This window comes from Gavialis gangeticus, unplaced genomic scaffold, assembly GCF_001723915.1.
Source record: "Gavialis gangeticus isolate Ggan-Ray unplaced genomic scaffold, GavGan_comp1, whole genome shotgun sequence".
Classification (NCBI taxonomy): domain Eukaryota; kingdom Metazoa; phylum Chordata; order Crocodylia; family Gavialidae; genus Gavialis; species Gavialis gangeticus.
In genome coordinates, this window is record NW_017729032.1 from 53,846,490 (window position 1) to 53,870,999 (window position 24,510).

The 24,510-nt window shown below is 42.4% G+C and overlaps 1 protein-coding gene across 1 annotated transcript in view; it reads left to right on the forward strand.

Moving 5' to 3' along the window:
* Positions 1–24,510, forward strand: part of LOC109302237 (neurobeachin) — a 564,850-nt gene that overhangs the window by 194,748 nt on the left and 345,592 nt on the right. The window contains exon 6 of the mRNA XM_019523799.1: positions 6,046–6,172. Coding sequence (XP_019379344.1) covers positions 6,046–6,172 — 127 coding nt within the window. The remainder of the gene's footprint in view (positions 1–6,045; positions 6,173–24,510) is intronic.

Genomic DNA, 24,510 nt, shown 5'->3' on the forward strand with positions numbered 1-24,510 from the left:
CAACCCCCTAAACGACCCCCCCCCCCCACTTACCTTGGACAGGGCCGGGGGCAGCAGGAGCACCAAAGAGATGCTTTGGCCGAAACCAGAGTATCTCTTTTGGAGAACTGGCTCTGGGCTGGCTCTTGGGCGGAGCAGTTTTTTTAGAGCCCTGAGTCTAATTTTCTCCCTGCGCTGCAAGTTTGCAGCGTGGGGAACATATTTTCATTCCTGCATGTGCCTCTTGCGCTGCCTCAAAGGGGTTTGAGGTAGGGCAAGAGGCATGTACACACTCATCTGGACATGCCCAACCAGTGTAGGCATTTGTATGCTCTCTCCCACCCAAGAGTGAATGTGCGTTTTGGTCACTCCTGATCCAATCTATGCTGCTTAGAGGAATCTGCATAGGTTGGTCCCTCCCTTGTGCTTTTTGAATGTCTGTATCTAGCCTGTGAAAATATAATGGATTGTTATATTTTTAATGTCTTTTGGAATGCAGTTTTGCCATCAGAGGGTGCAATTTTCATTTGTTAGCTTGTAGAGTTAAGAGTGCCTATCAAACAAGCTTGACAGTGGAAAGAGGTTTAGACTGAAACCCTGAACTTGAATGTTGTTCAAAGGAAATAAATTAAGGCTTGAAGCAATCATGCCATTATTCCTCTAGTAAATAAGGCATCTCACTTTTACTTCCCATGTGTCTGCACGCCTTAATTTAAATGGATATTCCTGAATGTAGAATGAGGCCCATAACATTTTAAAGCATTCCACATCTATATTTTTAAACTAATATTTAAGATATTGGAACATTATGCGATCAGATAAAGATAGAATGTCATGCAGTGTGACACTGAATTTAACTTAGTGTTATTTGCCTACATCTCTTTGGATCTCATTTCCTGGGCCAAATCTTGTTAAAAAATAAAACCTTTAACAAGAGCAATATTGTATTATGCCACTTGTAAAATTTAGCTTTTTAACCATGCAAAACTTAAAAATTAATCCAAATTAAAGGAGTAATAATCTTCAAAATTTAGTGTGATAAGAATATACTATACTTGGAAACAGTAGCTTCAGTTTTAGTAATATTAGAAATTAATTTCAAATTTTGTAAATTTTACCTTTTGAACTTAAATTTCAGCTACTACTAATTTTTATTTCCTAATCTGAAACATCTGATGACCAGGTTTTATAATGATAAGGTTGTATTAACTGTGTTTTCCCATTCATGAATGAGGATTTTTCTTCTTTGGATTTGTACTCCTTCAAACATATTTTTAAAAGAAAGCAACTTTGGAGGGGAGAGAGGAACTTCATTGTGTTTGTAAGATCCGGTTAACTAATTCTTTTTGTAAAAGTCTGCTGTTGAATATTTTCATAATAAAGTATGTCTAAGTTTGTAAAATGACTTAGAAAGTCTCTTGAAGGATTTCAGTTTGTCTTTACAATAATTTGTACTTGTCTGCATCAAAAATATCTTATTTTTATATAATGGCCATTGCTGTGATATCTTAAATAGTTGGGAGACATTTAAAAAAGAGAGAAAAGGTACCTAAACCTGACAGAAAGGCAAATATGAATCTATCTTCTGTGACTTGGAATTTGGTGTGCATGGTTTTTCCGAAGAGGCAGTTGATACTACAAAAGCAATAGCACTCATGCGTAGTAATTGTATTGAATCTCAAATGGTGTGTAAAATTGGTAGGTTTTTGACATCTTCCAGCAAAATAAACATGAAAGTTGCCTTTCCTATAAGCTTTTCATCACAACTCAAATTAGACTTGTACTTATTGTCTGCCCTCTTAACTCTCTAGAATTTGGGGAAAACAAACTTTAAAATATTCAGATTTGGGGATTTTACCTGGAATCGTGTTGAAGGCCTTCTTAAAGTCCAAGTAGATGACATCTACTTTGACTCCTGTAAGCTCTTAGTGACCTGGTCATAGAAAGAAACAAGGTTAGTTAGACAGGGCTGATCTGCTGTGAACCTGTGCTGGTTGCCCTTCAGCATAATATTACCTGCTGGACTCCTATAAATGTGATCCTTTATGATTTTTTCAAGGATTTTCCCAAGGATAGAAGTTTCAAGGATTTTCCCAACTATAGACTATAGTTACCTGGATCCTGCTTCCTCCCCTTCTTGAAAATAGGCACCACATTGGCCCTTTCCCGGTCCTCTGGGATTTTACCTGAGCACCATTAGTGCTCAAACAGATGTGCCAGTGGCTTTCCTATGACACTGGCTAATTCTTTCAGCACCCTTGGATGGAGCTTATCCAGTCCTGCTGATTTAAACACATCCAGCCCCTGCAAGTGTTTTTTAACTAGGTTGGTGCTGACAGTTGGTGGGTTGGTGTTTCTCCTGTTTCTGGCAGTAACGCGTTTGGGAGATTTGTCAAAATCCAAGTTCAAGAATATAGAGGCAAAGAACTCATTGAAGAGCTCTGCTTTGTCCCTCCTATCTGTTACCAACTACCCTTGTTTATCCTGTAGGGGTCCTATGCTGCCCTGTGCCTTCTTTTTGCTCCCAGAGGAGGACTTTTTGTTGTCCTTACTTTTTGTTGCTAGCCTGAGTTCTAGTGCTGCTTTGGCCTTCCTGATTCCATGCAAGTGCAAGCAAAAGAGGTATACTCCTCCTTGGTAGTTATCCCCTGCTACCACAGCCTGCATGCCTGCTTTTTGCCCTTCGGCTTTCCTGCATTTCCCAGTTTAGTCGGGAAGGTTTCTTGACCCCTTTGCCCCGTTTTCTATGCAGTGGAATTGCCTCCTCCTGTGCCTGAATGATCGCTTCCTTGAGGAATGACCACCCTTCCTGGACCCCCATTTTGTCAATGCTCTTGAGCTTTAATGCCCCACTAACTAATCTCCTAGGAGCAGGGAAGTCAGCCTTTCTGAAGTCTAACACTTCAGCCCTGCTGGTTATTTTTCTCACACTTCACCAGGCAGTGAATTGAATCACTTGATGGTCACTATCCCCTAAGTTGCCTTGTACCTGGAGATCCCCCACCAGGTTGTTCCCCACAGCCAGCACCAAGTCCAGCAAGGTGCTTTCCCTAGTGGGATCGTATACCTCCTGCATTAGGTGAAGGTCCTGGTTGCAGGTTAAGAACCTGTGTGAGGGATTAGTTCTGGGTGACTGATCCTCCCCGCAGATGTTAGGTCACCCATGACAACTGTATCTCTTGACAATACGACTTCTGAGAGCTGCCTGAAGAATTCCAGGTCAAGCTCATCCTCCTGGAATGGCAATCTATAGTAGAACCACACTACCAAGTCCCTTTCTTCTCTACCCTCTTGTATCCCTTGTATCCTAACCCACAATACCTCAATTTGGCCCTCCTTTGATCCCATCTTGATTATAGAAGATGCATATCGTTCCTTAACATAAAGAGCAACACACTCCCCCCCACCTCTTTTCCCCACTCTATGGTGTCTGTGCATCCTATAACTTTCAGTACCTACCACCCAGTCATGAATAGGATGCCACCAGGTTTCCGTTAGCACAACCAGGTCAAAGTTGTTGCCTGCAAGCAGGAGTGCAAGTTGCTCCTGCTTCTTCCCCATGCTCCTAGCATTAGTGTAGAGACATTTAAGCCCCCCAGTGGGCGCTCTTGGTTACCCCCCAGTCCTGATGTCTATCAGGCCCCTTAGTGCCCAATAGACTTAGACCTAAGATGAAAGCAAATCAATTGTAAATGTGGAGATGCTGCTGCTATCTCTAATCAAGGTGAAAATTTGCCATTTGTGGAAAATGAATCAACCATAAACTTTAGTTCTTACCAAGTCTGAAATACATTTTCTGAAAATTTAAAAATAAATCAGTTGATTTAATTTTGAACTAGATTCCTTAAGAAATGTCAAGAATTTTTGTTGCAAATTATCTTGGTAACAGACTAAAGGTGTTGACATATGGGCAACTTGTCATGAGATAAGGATGCATATATCCATTGCTCTGTGCACACTTTTATCCCATTGTATGTGGATGGTAGCTCATGATGGCTTACTTTTTCATTGCGGGTTAATGCAGGATAAGACCTCACTGCCTTTAGGACCAAAGTAAGTTATTTGTGTTTCTATATTCTAGCAGATTTACATCCGAATCTTCCATTTAAAGTTATTTTTAATCTGGTGCTTAGGTTGTTTATGGGAAAATTAGATTATAATTTGTCAAGAAGTTGTGGTTCATATTGCAGATAACTGAGTCAGATGAACAGCTCCACTAACTGTTAACTGAAGCTATTTTAACATTAGATGTATGCTTCATCAGTCACATTTCTTCTACAGTTTGCCTGAATGCAGTGATTTTATTAGTCGTGTGAGTCAACCTAGGCCCACACTGTGCACAGTAAAGGTGACTAAACAACCTTAACTTTATAAGAAGTTATGAGGGAAATTATTTATCATCAAGGATGTATGGGAGAATTAGTGGAGCCACTGGTCAAGAAGAGAGGCAGAAAAAAATCTGAATGAGAGGGGGAGAGTTTTTCACTGAGATCAGTCTATGGTTGGTGGTTATCACAGTTGCATGTGTGAGCTTTGGCACCCATTGTTCCTCTATTAATAGCCAGTTTAGGGAGGGGAGGACCAAGGACAAAATCCATCGGGACACTGATAAATATAAGAGGAAGAACTCCTGACATTTAAGAGTAGAGAGAAAAATGAGAATGTAGATGGAAGTGATTAAAAAACACTGTCATTTTTGTGTTATTAATTTTAAGATTCAGGACATGAAGCATTGTACAGTAACCTGCATCTAAAAGAATGAAATATAAAGGGTTGATAGATGTAATAGCATACAATGGTTAGAGAAGGCTTTTTAGGACTGGGGGATTCGGTGTATGCCTGAAAGCAGAGGGGGAGGGAAGGGAATAGAAGAGATGTAGAGGGTCTGGAATGATGTAGGGGGTGAGAGAAATCAGAACTTATATGGAGATAAAGACTGGAAGGTATAGTTGGAGTAGGAAGAAAGGAAAAATTTAGGTTCTGCTTGTTCACCCTGTCAGCTGTAGTGAAAGGAAAAGTCAGAGTTATCATTTTTCTGTGCATGTAAATTCATAAGGATGACAATATTCAAGAACGAGGCAGCAAGTAAAGTATATGGAATCAGAATAGGCAGTTAAGGCATGTGTAGATACAAGCTAAACTACAAAGCACAGTTTGTCGGGTCACTTTTGTTTATGTTAAATAAGGTTCCTAATCCATATTTAAGACGACCATTTTGTTTTTACCTAGACGTATGATATTGTGTAATAATGGTTATGCCATTGAACAGGGATTTGGAGACTTCAGTGTAGACTTACCATTTATCTGTAAGACTGGGAAGGTCATTTAAACTCAGAATTTTAAAGGTATTAAGTTACCAAAGATGTGGATAGGCAGAATATTTAGAAATGCTTTTGTGCCTGACTTCTTTGGAAATGAGCAAGAATTAGGGATCCAATAGGTTCTTGCCTGCGGAAACAAAATGCTTTCCTTATGCCCACACGTGTGCCAGGGCCGGGCAGCTGGAAGCTGCACCTGCGTCACCTTCCCAGGAACCCTGCTCCTTGGCTGCAGTGCAGGCACAGTTTCTAGCTGGTAGGGGGCTGTTTCACAGGTGGGAGTGAGGGGGGACAGTGAGAGAAGTGGCAGCAGTGAAGGCTTGCTTCTCCACTGGCTAGAAGTTATGCCTGTGCTGTAACTGGGGGACCTGGGAGAAGTGATAGCAGTGTGGATGCAATTCCCAGCTATCCAACCTTGGCACAGGTGCAGGCACAAGCAAAGCCCCCACTTTTGACATGCCAGTGAAGCCACCCTGCCTGCACGAAACCAGAGCTGGTTTGTTCCGGCCTGTAGCTTGTTAAAGATTGCTGGCTGCTAATCTATGTTAATATGTGTAGATGTAGTTGAACTATTTTTGCTAATCACGTCTGCTAATAACTATCTGCAAAGAGAGAAAAATGTTTTTTCTTGCTTCAAAGGTTTAGTTGTTGTTCTGCTTGTAAATACTTGAGGTTGTGCTCAAGGTTCCTTTTTACCAGAGGTTTTGAAAATATTATTGTCACTAATACAAGTTTTTTGTCCCTGCAGTTTCCGCACTAGCAAAGGTGTTGGGTACTCTGCTCATTTTGTTGGCAACTGCTTAATAGTTACATCCTTGAAGTCAAAAGGCAAAGGTTTCCAGCACTGTGTGAAATACGATTTTCAGCCACGTAAGGTAAGCAAAATAGCGATTAAAACTGAAAATAATATTGGAAGTTTGTTCGACTACTTTTAGAAAAGAGGAGTAAGACTGTCATTGTCAAAATGTAAATAACAATTTCTAATATACTATTTATGGCTAGTTTCTGTGAAGCTCTGACAAAAGAATTATATGTTATTTTAAAACTGGTAGATTGGTTATTATAGTTGTTAACTACTCAAATGCCTTTTTGAATTCCTAGTGCCATGCGATTTCACTTTCCAGCATGCCTATTAAGTATTTACTGGAAGTAAATATATTTACAGTACCTTTTGCCAAAAAATATTGTCATCTTCATTCATCTGCAGAAGTAGTGCTTTTATTTTTACTGAATCACAGTTTATCTATGTTTCAGCGATGTGCAAGGTAACTTTTTAAGCTAGTTTTCTAGAGGATGAGTTAGAGAAAAGTTAATTTCTTTTGAAATTTCTCTAGGTCAGCACTGTACAACTGGCAGCCCATGGGCCATATGTGATTGACGTGAGTCTCATGGGGACCTTCCAGCTGCTTCTTCTGTTGCCATACAGTGGGGGGAGCACTCAGGGGTCTGCTTGCAGCCTATGTGGTCAGAAGGGGTGATCTGTGTGCTTCCACCATCACCCATGTAGCAGGGGGGGCCAGGCTGCATGCTGTCAGCAGAGGGTAATAGGGGGCTATTTGTTGCCGGTGCAGCCCATGCAGTGCGGGGTATCCTGGGAGATCTTTCCCCACACAATGTGCAGCTCCCAAATGTGCTAAATGTGGACAGCCCTGCTCTAGGTATTTTCTAGTCTGACTAGAAATATTGCCTGATTGACAAAATGATAGTATGACCTTGGTTTGAAAAGTAAACATTACAATTAAACATACAGAAGCCAACTTATAAGTATTAAGTCTTCATTTGAATTTTATCAGTGCATCTTTGATAGCTATATATTTACTCTAATGCCAAATGCACCTTGTTCCCAAAAATTACCTTTCCAAAATTGGAGTTCATGTCTTAAATAGGGACATTCGATTTTTTTCTTTTTTTTTTTTTGCATGTATTAGAAGCATGGCAATGCTGTAAAACGGATGGGTTTTTTTCTTTTCTCCCCTTCAGCAGCTATATGGAGGGGTGGAATCCAGAAGGGGCAGATCCAGGGGAGGTGCAGTGATGTGATTGCTCCACCAAAAGTTTCAAACCAAGTGCCCAGCAGCATCAATAGCATGTCTATTCAGGCAGCTCTAAGGGCGTCAACTGATTTTTTGTGGTTCATTATAACCTTCCTGATTCCTGCTAATTACTCTTCACTCCACAGGTGTTAACAGCTCTCTTTTCTTTTTAATGGTCTTCATATTCTGCTAATCAAGCTATAATTTCTTTGACAATTTTGCAATCTGTTAGCTACTGGTCTTCTTTTCTATTTCATCATTTTTGAGCTCTTCAAAATTCTAGATCATAGTGTCCAGTCTTTAGCCAGAGCTACAGTTCCAGCTTCTGGCTGAGCACCCAAGAGGTGCTAACAGTTCAGCTGTGAAAGGATTAAAACTCTATTTTTTGTCTGAGCATAAAAGGGAGGGTGAGTGAGCTGAAGATTAGGTTTTGTGGCCATAAATCTGGAAAAATGTTTCTCTCTTCTGCCTTTCTAAAAACAAGGTGTGAGACTCATTGGGTGGGGGGGAGCAATATGGTGTGCAGAAAATGCAGTAAATTGAAAAGTACAACATAGAACCAACCAATCATCTATAAAAAGGGAAATTCAACTGAAATAGAAGACATACAAGGACCTTAGAAAGGTTTTTAAAATACTTGGTTTGTGTTGAGGAATTACGGGTGGCTATTTAACCTTCAAAATTGCTTTTTTAAAAATATGTAACTGTTGAAAACAAGAATCAGATATAATTTTTCTTGTTTTCTGAACAGTGATATAAATTATGTTTTAAAAAGTGCTTGAATTTGAGGTGATATTTTTAGGTTACTTGTTAGGGTGTGTCAAACACTAATGTTCTGTACTGCTGCTGTGGTATACTATAGAAACATTAAATAAATATGACTATGAAGAATTTTAGAAAACATGTATTTTTTTAAAGGAATATTTATCGTGACTGGATGTCTTAAATGTTACAGGCACTAATTTCATATGTTTTTATTGAACATACATGCATGCATGTTCCCAAATCTTTATTATGACAAAAATACCAGAACACTCTGAGTTGATGATGAAATTTTATATTTGTATTTAGGAAGTTTGAATAAGTTTACAAACTGTTGTATAAACAACTGAAATGCAACATGAATTAAGGTACTAAGCTCATATTTTGTTTTAGTGAATTTATTTTTATTTAGTAATAGAACCAACCTTTTCATTTAGCGCTCAATTACTGTATTATAGAAGGAGACATTCAATATATCCTGTTGTGCTTAGCACATGTGCTATGTAGATGCTGCATGAGTCATTGGTCTAAATTTTTTAGTCCTATTTAATACTATTTAGTCTGACATTTACAGTGTTATGGAATTATTTTTGAAAGCCTGAAAAGCCAACTTCTGTTGTCATCCATCATGGTGTGGCAATTCATGAATGAATGAATGACAGGATGGTAGGTCAGTAAGTGAGCCATTTTTCCCTTGGCTGATTTGTAAGTTTTTTTGTTGTTTTTTACCTTTTTAATAAATACTTATTTTCAAATATGATTATTTAAAGATACCAGGTGCATAGGCTTCTTACTCTTGTGACTCAGCTTTCTAGTACAAAACAAGGTAGATGCTCCATTATTTTTTAATTTTTAGGGTTTTGAGAAATTGGCAGGAGCACAAATGCCCTGCCATGTTCTGTTCCATCTGGCACTTCCTCAGGATTTTTTAGACATTTGTCAGTCAGCTCTTTCCTAGCATATAAGAGCTCTTCTGCATGGATTATCTGCTGTAACCCCAGCACTGGTTTGAGGCCCCCTCCACAAGTTAAATGTTTTGTGCAATTATCTTGTGAATTGTGCAATAAATTTAGACTGGCTACATGTGCAAATTAAATATCATGTCTTTAATGGGTCCAACCAGCTATAAAGTTATTGCTCAAAAATGCATAATAACTTTATAGCTGGTTTCTATTCACCTTTAATTTGCATATTATGCAGTCTGTGGCTGGGAGACTACAACTACTGCCGTCTGCCAGGCGCAGGGGAGCACAACATACCCCTGAGGCTGGAAGATTATAGCCAATGCAGTTTCTTAGCTGTAGGGGTGCAGGGGTGATCCAGCTGAGTTATTGTAGCTTTTGTGATCTCTCAGCTATGGGGTGCTCCACATGTCCCTGCAGCTGGAAGATCACAGGAATCGGGGGCTGAGAGTTCTGCAGCTGATAAGCTCTTAGTCATGGCTGCCTGATGGGAAGGTGCAGGACTCTTGATCTTGGCCACATGTGGTCTCCATGACTAAGAGCCACCCCAGTCATGGGAGTCTGCTTCTTGCCAATGGAGGAGGATCCCAGGATTGGGCTCACCCTACACTGGCAATAAGGTGCAGTGGAATTTAATGCATGATCCCACAGTTGCGCCTCCTGCCATGTTACATGTGGCTTGACAAGAAGTGCAATTATGTGGGTCACAGATTAGATCAAATCATGCCTTTATGTGCATGTGTAGGAGGGGGTCGGAGATTCTTTAGTTCTAATTTTGATGGTAAGTTATGTTTTCCTTTGGTCTGCCCTATTATTTATTCCTTTAAAAATTATTGCTTGCTGTTTAGAGTCTTGCATCACTTTTTTGAGCAGTGTTTCTCTACGTTGCAAACATTGAAAGCAACCTCTTTAAAAATGGAGTGAAAAAGCAGCAGCTGGTGTATATCTTCTCTGTATTTGTATTACTGCTGTTTGGTTATGCTGTAGAGTTTGCTTTAATGGTTCTCTAGTTGCTTTCTTTTGTTCTTGTTCAGGAAGTCTGATCTTTCCTCACCACTGAACATAACTGGTATTTTGGGTGACCCAAAGGCCCGGGACAGAAATTACACATAAACTGGAACAAGTGATTGGAAACTGATTTAAGTCTTCAACACAACAGAAATTTAGTCCACGTAAACCACTTTCGTAGTTTCATAGTTGGTAGGGTTGGAAGGGACCTGAGCTGATTAGCACATCTGACCCCCTGCCATGGGCAGGAAAGAATGCTGGGGTCAAACGACCCCGGCAAGGTGTCTGTCTGGCCTCCTTTTGAAGACCCCCAGGTTAGGAGCGAGCACCACTTCCCTTGGAAGTTGGTTCCAGATCCTAGCCGCCCTGACTGAAGTAGTGCCTCCTGATATCTAGCCTAAATCTACTCTCAGTCAACTTATGGCCGTTATTCCTTGTGACTCCCAGTAGTGCTTGGGGGAACAGGGACTCTCCCATTGCCTGCTGGTCTCCCTTGGCCAGTTTATAGATGACCACCAGATCCCCTCTCAGCCTTCTCTTGTGAATGCTGAAGAGGTTCAGGTCTTGCAGGCTCTCCTTATAGGGCCTGCCTTGCTGACCCCTGATCATGCGAGTGGCCCTCCTCTGGACTCTCGATGTTGTCCACATCCCTCCTGAAGTGCGGTGCCCAGAACTGGACGCAGTACTCCATCTGTGGCCTGACCAGTGTTGGACAGGGGGAGGGTCATCTCCTTGGACCTGCTCACGATCCATCTGTGGATGCATGACAAGGTGCGATTAGCCTTCCTGACTGTGTCCCCACATTGGCAGCCCATGTTCATCTTGGAGTCTATAATGACTCCAAGATCCTTTTCTGCCTCTGTGCTGATGAGAGGGGAGTTCCCCAGCCTGTAGGTATGATGCTGGTTCTTTCTTCTTAGGTGAAGTATCCTGCACTTGTCAGTATTGAATCCCATCTTATTCATATCTGCCCACCCCTGTGACCTGTCCAGATCCAATTGCAGCCTGTCCCTCCCTTCTAACATGCCCACTTCTCCCCGCATCTTAGTGTTATCTGCGAATTTGAACAAGGTGCTTTTCACCCTCTTCTCCAAGTTGGTGATGAAGATGTTGAACAGTGTGGGCCCAAGGACTGAGCCCTGGGGGACCCCAAGGTCCACATCCCTCCAGGTTGAAAATGACCCATCCACTACCACTCTCTGGGTGTGGCCCTCCAGCCAATTGGCGACCCATCTGACTTTAGGCATTGACACCACAATCTCCTAATTTTTTAACAAGAATGGGGTGAGAGACTTTAAAAATGGCCGAAACCAGTTTAAGATAAACTTGGATGGATGCAGTATTAGGCTTAACTGATTTAGGTTAAATTGGTTTATTAAACTGCTGACTGGGGACCTAGGGCAGATCCCCTCCAGATTCAAGTTAACACGCAATTCCCCAGCATCCCAGGATGCTCTACATTCACTTCACCTTTCTCCCCCCACCCCCTTGCACAAGTCTCCCCTCGCAGGGTGGGCAGGCTAGCTTTGGCCCAAGCTGTGTACTCCAGCTCAGCAGGAGGGCATGCTCTAGCACTCCCCAGCTTCTGGCCTGTGCTACAGCAGGCAGATGTCTGCATTTCTAGAATCCAAAGTGAATGTCTGTTCACTTGCTTATCAGTTCACTGTATGCAGCTTAGATTAACCTGCAAAGAGTGAATCAATTCAGCCACAGGCTTTTTGACTATCTGTACTTAGCCAAAGGGTCTGATGGTCAGACCCTTTGAGCTGGGAAGTCTCTGTTCCCATACCTCTTTACATAACCTTCTGTTCCCAGTAGTCAAGAGAAGCTTCTAGAAATGTGCTGAGGGCATGGGCGACTGGTGCCTCATGGCTCTTGGGGGGCACCAGCAGGCAATCACTGATGAGGTGGGAAGTCCTCCAGTGGCCACTGACCCTGGAAGTACCGCTGGCACTTCTCAGGAGGAGCTCCAGCTAGTGCTCCCCGCTCCCTGGCTGACGAGGGCCAATTTCAGGAGAGGCACATGCCCCACCCCCCTCCTATACATCGCCTATGGCTGAGAGCTTTGCTGCTGTCTTTCTGCATTGAAGCATTTCAAGCCAGGTCTTAAGCCTGGCTCAACTCTTTCTATGACCAGATCTCTCTTCTGAGTGCTCCTTTCTATACTTATTATCTAATCAGTGAGGGAGAAACATTATCAGGGCATTAGCACTCTTGATTATCTGTTGAATGCTTGTTTCAGTGCACCATCCAAACCACTTGTCACAATCTGATTTTTTTGGTCAGGCATTCTGTGGCTGTCCTGACTCAAAGTACCTGAACTGAGTCAGATGAATTATGAGGTTAATACCTTGATACATTACTTATCTACATTGATGGCCTCTGGCCCAGGCTCTTCAGAATATTGCAGTGTTGCAAGGATGAATAATTTCTGCCTAGACTCTCATAACTGTTCTCCTTGATGTAGTTAAGATGGGTTCTAGCCCTTTCCTGCATGAAGCCCTGTTAATCTGTGAGGATATTGGATACCACAAGACGTCAAGATTAGTTTCCTACACTTAATACTAAGTGTGTCAGCACATCTTACTGCATCAACACTTACCTTGATTTGCAAGAGACACTTCTGTTAATATAACCCAGTGTGCTGTTGCCTTTTTTTATTGCAATAAGAGTATACTGTTAGTCCGCATTCAACTTCAATGAGTTTTTAAGCTAATGGCTGTGAAAATACTTTGGCCAATTCCTTCAGTCTTTTAAGGTGCATCCCATCTGGCTCAGAAGACTTGAAATCAGAGACTTATTGATCAGAGATCAATAAGTAATCCCTAAACTTTTCTTCTTCTACTCTAGGAGTTTCTCTCTGTCCCTATATATTTCCTGCCAACTACCCTCATCCTATTGTAGGAGACCCTATTTGTAAGGACTGATATAAAAAAGAGATTAAATACTTGATCCTACTATGCACCATCTATAACTATATTCCACATTCCATAAGGGACCTGTGGTGTCTGAGGTCTTCCACAGATACTTGTAGAATCCCTTTTTATTGCTTTCTATGTTATTTCCTAGCTGCATTTTAAATTGAGCCTTGGCTTTCCATATTTTCTCCCCGTATTTCTATCAGATGTTTAAGGAAGGCTTCATCCACCTTCTCCTGATTCGGCGGCCTCTAGAAGATAGCCACCACCTGGAAAGCAGACACCAACCCCCCTGCTTCTTTTCCATCTGACCTTTACCCACAGGTTTCAACAGTCCTACCTTCACTTCATACTGCACCTCTGAACACATATACATTATATATACACCTCCTCCTTTTTGCCTCTACTTATCCTTCCTAAACAAGTTTTACCCATCCATGACTGAACTCCAGTCACGTGAACTATCCCACCACCTTTCCATAATCCCAATTATATCATAATTCTGTGCTTGTAGTGAAACCTCAGATTCTTCCTGTTTGTTCCCCATACTTCTCACATTAGTGTATAAATGTTTTAGATGTTGGACTGTCGTATTGTTTCCCTGAGAACATTGCTAAGAGTTCTATTATTACTTTATCTTACTAAGTTTTTATCCAGGTCCTCAGGCTCTTTACTTACATCTGGGTATTTGTCTCTATCCCCCTGGGAACCTAGTTTAAAACGATCCTCACTAGGTTGGCAAGCATGTCCATGAAGGCACTCTTCCTGGAGTGGTTAAAGAAGTCAGTGTCCTGCTGATGACCCCATCTCTGCAGCTATGTGTTTATTTGTAGGTCAGCCATGTGTCTGTTCCTAGCTGGGTCTTTACCTTTGACTAGAACAATGAATGAGAACACCACTTGGGCCCCTGTGACCTTTGCACCCAGAACCATGTAGTCACTCTTGATCTTTTCAGGATCACCCCTGGCAGTATCATTACCTACATAGCTGAGCAGCATGGGGTAAATAGACGGCTGGATGAGTCTGGGCAGTCTTTTTGTGATTTCTTGGATGGAAGTTACTGGAAGACAGAAGACCTCCTGAGCCAACAGGTCATGCCAGCAGATGGATGCCGCTATGCCTTGCAGGAGGAAGTTGCCAACCACCATCCCCTGTTGCTTCCTCTTGGTAGCAATGGTCTTGATCTTCCCTCCCCTAGGGGTGCATGGCTTGGCCTCCCCTCCTGCTGGAGTGGGCTTCTCTGATGGCAGGGCTTCAAACCTGTTCTTCAGCTGAGCAGGAGGGGTGTTTTCTGTTGCCAGAGGCAACAAGCTGCTAGCTTCCACCTTTCAGAGTATCTATGTATTCTGTGTCTTCCAGTGCCTTCTCTGGCCATCCCTCTTTCATGATGCTGGAGGACTGTGCAGTGAGTTGATGGCCTCATGTTTCTGGATACTTCTCAGCCTATCCACCTCCTCCAATAGCTTCCTTACCTGATTACTGAGAGAATCCACCAGGAAGTATCCTTCATGCCAAAAGCATTCCCTGACCTAGCTGTCCTTGGTGGGGATATGCAGGCACAAGTCCTTGCAAAGTCAGACTGGAACCTATGTGAATAGCTTGCTTGTCAGTGGCTGTGTCTTGACAAAGCCTGCACAGATCTGGGCTGAGGAAGGGATGGCAGTGGCAAGGCTTTGGCACTGGAATATTTTCCAGCTATCCTATTGAATTTCCTGCTAAATCCTTCTTCCTCTTCTGCTGCTACACCAGTGGTGGGCAGTTATTTTGGCTGGGGGGCTGCTTACTGAGTTTTGGCAAGCTGCTGGGGGTTGCATGGCTAGCTCTGCCCCTTGACAGGTGCTGTGCCCCCTGGTCACCATCTTGTGACTGAAAGTCCTGCCCCCAACCCCTGACCTTTGTTACTAGAAGTTCCTCCTATTGCCCCAGTAGTTCTTCTTTGAGCAAGGGGTTTTGCCATTTTGGAACCAGAAAAATACCAAATTATATTCTAAAAATTGAACAGCTACAACATTCAATAATTTGATTTCAACATAGTTTTGTTCTGATTTATGTGTGTTTCTGTAGTGTACGTAGAGGTGATTGCATAATAGCTTAAAATGAAGTCTTACTCTTGTATATTGTAGGGGGAGGTATCAGGTGTGGGTATAGGTTTGTGGGGTGGTGTGGGTTTGTGGGTGTGTGAAGGAGGGTGTGGATGTCTGTGAGGTATGTGTGGGGGTGTGGGATGAGGGAGCATGTTGGGGTGTGGATATGTGGGGCGTGGGTGGGTATGGAGTTTGTCGGAGACTGTATGTGGGGGGGAGTGTGGCTCGAGTGTATGAGGGGGTGTGGGGGTCTGCATGTATGGCGCTGCAAATGGGTGTGTGGGTGCATATGTATGGTGGGGCATGTGTGTGGGACTCGCCCTACAAACACAGACATACACACTCTGTCCCTCCTTCATTGCTCTCTCTGTCTCTCTCTCCCCCTCCTTCATTGCACAGCCACGTACACACACACGCGCACACACACACACACCCCCCTCCTACTTCTGGCCCTGGGGTACCAGTGTGGGCCTCAGTCTCCCGCAGTTTGGCGATGCAGCCAGGAGCTACGTGGTGCTGGAGTGGCCAGCAGGCGGGTAGGAAAGTGGGCAAATGGCAGCTACAGGTAAGGAGAGTGGCAGCAAGTGGGCGAGCGGGAGTACAGTGACAGCTGGGCGAGAGCCTGGGGCCCATGCCAATATTCCAGCACTGGGGCAGCAGGAGCATGGGGCTGGGCTAACAGGGGCTCTGGAACTGGGCTGGCTCTTACCTATCCTTGCTGGCCCAGCCCAGCCCAGCCCAGCCCAGCCCAGCCCAGATCCATAGAGCCCCTGCTGGCACAGCCCTGCACTTGTGCTGCCCCATTCAGGGCCCCACTGGCCCTAGCTCTGGCCCTGGGCAGCATGTGGGCCCTGCACTCCCATCCATGCGCCCACTCACTGTCACTCCCCCCTGCCTGCCACCATTTTCCCTGGTTTCCCATGTGCCACAGCGCTTTGGCACCATGTTGTTCCCTACTGCATGGCCACAACCACAGGACTCAAGAGGAACTGGCCTGGCCCAGCCCTGAGGACTGGGGCAATCACCCGTGGTCCTCCCCTACCTCTCCCCCCTGCATTCTTATCTGAGTTTCCTTCTCCAGCAGAGGGAGGCAGGAATAGCCCCAGGGTCCCCAGCCAGAAGCTTTGCTAGGCAGAGCTTTCCAGTTGGGGTGGGAAGGGCTGGGGATGGTGCCAGGCCAAGCTGGCCTTGCTGTTGGACTGCAGGGTCATGCTGCTGGCTTCCCCGGGGTCCTACTGCTCCTGGCTTCTGTCATCTCTGACAGGTAGCCAGGAGCATATAAATATTAATTTTCTAAATTTTTTAAGGGCCCGGTGGGCCAGATCCAGCCTGTAGGCTGTATTTACCCACCCCTGTGCTACATCCTGGAAAAAAAAAAATCCCTCTTCCTTCTTCATCTGCTCCACTTGGCAAGTTTACAGTGAAGGAAGGCACATCTACATGTGCAAATCATGTGACTGAATGTATTCTGGTTCATTTTGAGCCAAAATAAACTAATTCCAATGTCACCGTGTACATGTGCATTTAAGCACAATGATTTACTGAGCTACCGGATGCCACTTGTATTTGATGGGACTATTCAGTAGCACAGTAAGTTAATCTACTGTGCCCTAATTCCCATGCACATGTGTTGCTTTACTGCCCAGCACATTAGTCAGCTGTATAAGAAAGCATCTTGTGTAGATGCACCCAGAAGGGTGAGAAAGAAAGTGTCCAGGATAACTCCCCAGTCAAAATCCCCTGTTTGCTGGTCCTGTGCCATTTTGCTTTTGTGTTGCTGACTTCTGGAAAGACAAGCCCTGTTGTTTACAAACCCCACCTCATTGCTTACACTGCAGGCAGCCTTAATCACCTATCATCAGGCACAATCAGCCCACTCCTTCAAACAAGCCTGCAAAATGGTTCCCACCAAAGGTATACCACCAAACCCAAACCAAGCAGGCCTTCCTACTCACCAGCACCTCCCCTCAGGCAACCCTGGCCCTCTCCCAAGTAGGACTCCCAGTCAAACTTTCCTTTTAGGTGGCTTGTTTGCCAGTTACTGACTTCTGCCAAGACTCTTGATAAACTTTTCTTTAAATTTTATTCCTTTAAGCAAGCAAATGCATGTACCTAATAAGGACTTATTTTTGTGGTGCATTTTAGGAGCAAAACCCATAAAACTCAGCATGTACTTAGACTGAGTTTTGGGGGGGAAGGGCGGATTAAATCTTTTTTAGTGATAACATTTTGTTTAAACATGAAAAAATAACTTTTCGACAGAGAAGGTAGTCACGGAAAACTTGTTTGAGAAAATAACACTAAAATGAGTTATCAATATTTAACAATACAGGTTTTTTGTTTTTTTATTTCATTCTAGGCAGGAATGGTCACTGTTCTCTTCAGAATACCCAATGGCTACTCTGTAGCATTTGGTAATTTAATTTATAGTATTTCTCCATTTGCTATTTCAAATAAATGAAAGAAAAGATGAATAAAGGTGACCTCTAAATAGGATTACTCAAATTCCATCAGTTTTAGGATTACGCTTCCAATGACAAGGATAAGCAGGGCATTCAGCAAGTAATAGATTTTCAACTTAACATTTTTTTTTCTTCTCCAAAAAGTATAATAAGTTCTTTCATTCAGAATGATTCCATTATGACTTACAAACTATGTATTCAAAAATCACCACACCTACTACTGAAATGCAGCCATCTCTGAGTGAGAATTTAATGGTGCTCAGCAAGATTAGACTTTAGAACATAAAGTGAATAATAATTCTGTTATTAAAAAGAAGAAAACCTTCTAGTTGAAACTGTAGGGAGGAAATTAGCTATATACAAAGTAATTATCCAAGCTGAAATTTGGCTAGTTTACTAGCCTTAACTACAGTTAGTCTTACATACTGTGCCTTTGGGTCTTTAATGGACACAATTGATCAGGCCTACACTTAACTCATTAGGATAAATAATAAATAATCCAAACTTATCTACATAGCCTAAATGGTACATTTTTCATATTTCTTGTTCTTTTTTTTTAATCAGTAGAAGATAAGCTAAATGACAACAAATGTGGAAACAGCTGCCTAAAACATTTTCAACTATATTTGAGTGTTAACCAGCAGAGCGTGAGGAGTGTAGGACTGATTTTTTTTTTTTTTTTCATATTTAAAAACATTAAAAACTTTAAGCAAATATGGTGGCCTTCCTGAGTTTTGAGAAAAGTAATAGGTAGCACAGTGGTGTATGTAATACTTCATACATAAACAAAAACAGTTGGCTTGGAGCAGGGGTTGGCTACATACAATTGGCAGGCTGAATCCAGCCCCCGCACTGGAGCTGGGTGGTGAGGAGCCACACTGGGAGCTGGAAGCTGTACCTATGCTGATACCACTTCTCTCTGCTTCTCCCCTGCTTTCCCCAAGCATGTGGTATGAACGCAGTTTTTAGCCCGAAGGGAGTTGCACCTGGGTTGGGGAGTTAGAAGCTGTAACTGCACCACTGCCACTTTTCCCTGCCTCCAGCTGTCTCCCCCCTCAAGGCTGTGCACAGTTTCTGGTTGATGGAGAGCTGTGCCAGGGCAGGGGTGAGGAGAAGCAGTAGCATTGTGGAAGTAATTTCTAGCTCCCTGCCACTGGCAAAGCTTTATTTTTTGTGCAAGCTGTGCTCACACTGCAGCAGGTGTGTGGGGAGTCTAGGGCTAGGGACATAAGTTACACATAAACAGGTTTAAGTGATCAGAAACTGGTTTAAACCTGTAACAGAACAGAAGTTCAGTGCACATAAACCAGTTTCAAAATGGCTGAAACTAGTTTAAGATAAGCTTGGTTGAATGTAGTATCAGATTTAACTGATTTAGTTCAAATCAGTTTATGGAACTTCTGTCCAAGAGAGAAGTTCCGGTTAAATCATAGTTCCCTAGCATCCCATGCTTTGCAGTCATGGACTGGGCTGTCTGCTTGAGCAGAACAGGGTTGGCCACACCCCTCTGCTCCCTTGCCAGAGCAGTGAGGGCTGGCTGACAAGGGAGTGAGGGTGGGAAACCCAGCTGGCACAGCCTGGTCTGCCTGGTGGAGGTGGAGCAGCCAGACTTTTTGCCCACTGGAGTGGCGGGAAGGAGGGAAGGGGATTAAACCTACCTGCCTTCCCTCTCCCACCCTCATGGGACCCCAGCCTGGGTCTGCCTGGCTTTCTCCTCTGCTTGCTGTTGTAGCTATGATGGGCATGGCCAGAGCCTGCCCCGGCAGCAGCCTCAGGCAAAGGTTGGGGAGGGAGGGGGATTAAATTCCCCTGTCTCCCCTCTCTCTCAGCTGCTTCCCCCTACCCCTCCAGGCACACCATGGCTAGGGTCTCTGTAGGCCAGACTGGGGGTTTAAATCCCACCCCAATTATACTCAGTGGCTTGCCAAGGCCTGGTTATGCATGTCCCCCTATCAGCTTCCTTCCAGCCTTCTAGCCACTGCAGAAGGGAAGGGAGGGCTCATGCTAGCACCCCATGGCTTCTAGCCCGAGCCACTGTAGGCATGTGCATTTCCAGAATCAAAAGTGAATGTCTATTCACTTGCAAATAACATCAGTCTACACAGGTTGGACTAACCTGCAAAGATTGAATCAATCAGTTGGCTCAGGCTTATTGATTGTCTGTACTTAGCTTAGGAGAAGCAGCAGCAGTGCACAGGGGAGGTGGAAACTGTTTCTATGTTACTCTCCTGCTCCCCTGTGCCCCCAGCTCTCTCTTCACTCCCCCAAACTGGGGGTGTGCTGAAAAAGGTTTCTGGTGCCTGGCTTAGAGTGGAGCAGGGCTGTAAAATAAAAGAGGAGACATTATTTAGAGTACGTAATAGACAAGAGAAAAGCAGTAGAAAGGTTAAAGTGATTGGTGGAAGACTAAGACTATTCAAGAGGGAAGAGGGGCATTATCTCCTGTCAGATTGCAGAGAGATTAGCAGGATTGCAGATTGATTGTAATTAGTATCCAGTAAAATGATAATTTTTAGTTCCTAGGCCTATCTTCTGCAGGTGCTCTGTAGGTTACCCTTGAGCACAAGGATTGTGAGGTCAGACAGGGAGTGGTACTCCTCCATGTTTGTGTCTGTCTGTTTTTTATACTTTTCTTGTGCTTGTACATTCTGGAGCTTGGTTTTTGTTGGTTTCACTAACATAATTTTCCTGAGAGCTTTGATGCACTGGATGAGATATACCCATTCTGGGATAGGCATGTCTAGGGTCCATTGTGATAGCAGTAAAGATGAGTTGACATTTTGAATTTATTGTTTAAGGTAGGGTTGCATCCCATTTGGTACCTGTGGATCAGCAGTGAATTTATTTCATATGATTCATTGGGTGAGGTTCCAGGGCTGTTGGAAAGCCAGGAGTGTGTGTGTGGTGGGGGGAGGGGTCCAGAGTGTTTAAGTTGGGTAAATGAAGTTTTTAGGTTGATGAGGAAGGTAGTGTGAAGTTCTCAGAGCAGATGTGGTGGTACCTGAAGAGCTTGACTGTAGCTTACAACTTTTTTGATATGTTTGGGATGTTTAAACCTTAAACCTGTAGTGGAGGTCAATAACTGAGTAGATGTTTAGATTAGATGATGAAAATATTATCTAATGCAGCTATCATGCAGGTTCCTTTCAGGTTTTGAAGGTTGGTATCTTTTGCCCATAGCTGTGCCCAGGGTTTGGAGTATTTGTTGTTGAAAATGAATCTGTTATGAATGAGTATGAAATGGATGATTTGTGCAATATATTGCGGCTGCAAATCTGAGTGTAGTCTATTTTCTTGTATCCATTTCATATAGGCTGCTTTGTCATCATAGTATGGTATATTAGCATAAAGACAGGAGACATTCATGGTTGCAAGCATAGCCTTCAGGGGCATGAAGGGAGGAAGGGCAGGGGCCTTGATTTTTCCAGATTTCTGAAGTGTGTTGTGTCTTTTAGAAAACTTGTTTTTGGAGTGACACGTGATTTTAGGATGTTTTCTATGAATCCTGATAGATCTGCAGGAGGATACCACAGTTGGATATTATGGGTCTGTCAGGGTTGCCTTGCTTGTGAATCTTTCATACGTTCCTGTAGTGGAAGAGTAGGGCATTAGGTGTGAGCGGTTTTTTCCTGAAACTTGTATGGAAGCTGGTATGGCTGGTGTGAGGTCCACCCCAAGTTCTTTATAGTAGTTGGTGTCAAAGAGTGGTCTCTTAGTCTTTATTAATGTAGTCCTGATAGTTGAGGATGACTATAGGCCTTCCTTTGTCTGCTGGTTTGATTACTTTTCATTGTTGGACCTTAGAAACATTGTTGTCTCTGAAACAGAGATGTTGTGGTTGTCCTGGCTTTTGGTAAGATTTTCACTGTTAGCTTTCTTCCTAAAGGAGTCAATGTCGAAGTCCAGTGTGTGGTTCCGTCGACTGGGATGTGCCCAGTTAGATGTTACTTTGTTGTTTATCTTATCTGTTGGGGTGTGAATGTGGTCAGAGGAGGTTCTGTTGTAGTTGTAGAAGTATTCTGATAATGTCTCTTTTCTCTTGTTTTACAGCCCTGCTCCATTCCTCAAAGTAGAGGATTTTTAATTAATTTTTATTTATTTACATATGGAATTTTACGTAAGCCATTATCTTATCTGTTACTTACCTCAACCTGTGTTTACTTCTTTCCCAGACCCGAGAAAAAGGTATCTTTTGCACAAGAGCTTGTCTAAATCTCTCTAAATTATGCAGTTGTTCCAATCCAAGATATTACCCACAAAAATCCTTTCCCCTCTTATATTTCTTGGACCATCCTAACTACAGTATCACTCTTAAATTGCAGGGAATTTTAACTGGAATAATAGAGCTAAAGATGAGAGGAAATGTTATGCTTTAAAAACAGTGAAGTTGCTTATTTTCTCTGTTGTCTTTGACACTGAGAGGATTAATAAGAGCACCTACTGAGGTTGGTTAGAGATGGAGAAGATAAGCCCACCAACAGAATAAGTTTGGTCCCCCTCCCCTGGTTTGGTATTTTTTTTTCTTTAATTTGTGTTATTTTTAAATTAACTCGTGGTATATGCAAAAAATAATTTACTAAATTTACCACATAAAGTGTGAGTTGATTTCTGTTTTATCTTAGCTTTATGGAACTTGGAAACTTCATAAATGTCCTATAAATGGATGAAATAAATAGTACTGCTTCTGTTATTGTCTTGTTTACATCTAAAGAAAAACAACCTAATTTAGATGTTCTTAGGTTAAATATGGAGCAGAGGCTTCAAAATGCTATTAGACAGAGACATCAGAATTGCTTAATATGATACTTAAAGGTTATCTTCCGAGTCGAGATGTTGACTCATCTAGAAGAAAATCATTCAGTGCACATTTATTTGAATCAAAAGTTGGCATGTAATGTAAAGATGTTAACTGTTAATTAACTGTGAATTAGGTTAACTGAAACCATCCATATTGTATGTGTAACATTAGATCTGAAATAAGCTCAATAGTAGAATTTACTGGTTTTATATTAATGTTTTATTTCAACTTTATTAATTCTGGGAGGCCCTTTAAAGCTAGATCTGAATAAAAATCAGAACATGTTTCTTCATAATAGGGCTAGTAGTATAAAATAGTTGTTCAAGAATGGAAATCTTTCACTCTGGAAAGGCAATGGGCTTTCAGCTGGCCAGAAGTGAAAAAAAAAAATAGGCATCTTCAGAAGAGCGATCCTTTGGTGGGAATATAATTAAGAAGAGGAACAAAGCATAACTTTTTAAGAAATCATACCATTTTGGTCTTGATAGTATATTGGTGTTCGTCATACTTTGCCCCCAGCCAAGATCATTGCTGACCTCTCCCTGATTGACGGTTGCCTTGTCCAACACCCTGTCTTGTGTACACACCTCAGTAGCTTGATTTGGGTGGTATTTTAAACTTGAGCTGCCTGTCTTTTCAGAAGGTATGGGTTGAAGCTCAAGTTCTGCAATTCATCCTAGTTCAGTTTAGACCCAGTTACTCTGTGCTGTTAATTGAATCACACCTTGTAGCTTGAGTATAGATAACTTGCTGATAACTCAGATTATCTTCACTATCAGATTAGATCAAATTATTTTGGCCATGACAAATTTTTATTGATTTTGAAGCCTTTGTTAATTAAGCTAAGCATCATGGAACACACAACCTATTTTCAAAAGCATCTCAAGAATACAGTTCTAACTATTCCTCTAGCGTAGCTGAGTATTATTCACATAAAATAATGAAGAAGATGCTCAAAGGGGGTGCAAAAAATTCTTCTAAGGCCACACTAGGTGTAACCATCCAGTGACAATCTCTGAAAGAGTACTACCAGAGAGAAGATAAAAAATCTTGGTAGCTGAGATCAGAAAGCTCTGTCAGTGTACTTGGTAGGTGCATAGCACATGATTCTAAATGATAGGATGGGGCACTTAATACAGCAATGAAGGATTTGTTCCTGAAACTAAATGCTGAAAAATAGAAGACCACTCCCTTCACAGTAAGGTTTGTGCCAATTGCAGTCATCCCAGAGAAAGGAAAAGTAAAGCTAACATTTAAAATACCATTAATTTTACAAATACCTTTGGTATTATGGGTTGATCTTTGAGGATATCACAGAACTGTATACTCTTACTTCTAATGAATGCTTGCCAATTGACTTCAGAATGTTTTTATCTAGATTAAAAGGCTTATTACACTTAAAGGTGACTTCCCTTCCCCCTCCCCCGAAAGGAAATCTAACCCCACCAAAAAAAAAAGCATAGCTGAATAAAAGATGAGTTCTAAAATATGAAGTTTTAAATTCTGTTTTGGATTTTTCATTTTTTTTGAAGGTCAGATATTTAAACGTTTGCCTCCTGTAGGTTGTTTATCTTTGGCTTGCTTGTTTTAGTTGCTGTGTAACCCACTTCAGATTTTCACAATTGCACTTCCTTGGGCTAACTGAGAGGCAACATAAATAGTTGCCAATAAGGAAACACTATCCAAAGGTGGAGGTATTTCTAGTGAATTTACACAAGGATCAGTTTCAGGCTTAAGTGTATTAAAATTTTTAATCAATGATCTTGAAAATAAACATAAAATCACTGTTAATAAATTTTGTGGGAGACATAAAGATTTACAGAGTGATTTCATAGATTTCATAGACATTAGGGCTGGAAGTGACCTTGGAAGATCATCGAGTCCAGCCCCCCACCCAAAGGACAGGAAGTCAGCTGGGGTCATAGGATCCCAGCAAGATAAGCATACAATTTGCTCTTGAAGGTGTTCAGTGTAGGTGCTTGGACCACCTCCGACGGCAGGCTGTTCCAGACCTTGGGGGCTCGGACAGTAAAGAAATTCTTCCTTATGTCCAGCCTGAAATGATCTTGTAGTAGTTTATAACTGTTTGACCTCATCATCCGTTGGGGCGCTCTGGTGAACAAACGTTCCCCCAGATACTGGTGGTCACCCCTGATAAACTTATAGGTGGCCATCAGATCACCCGT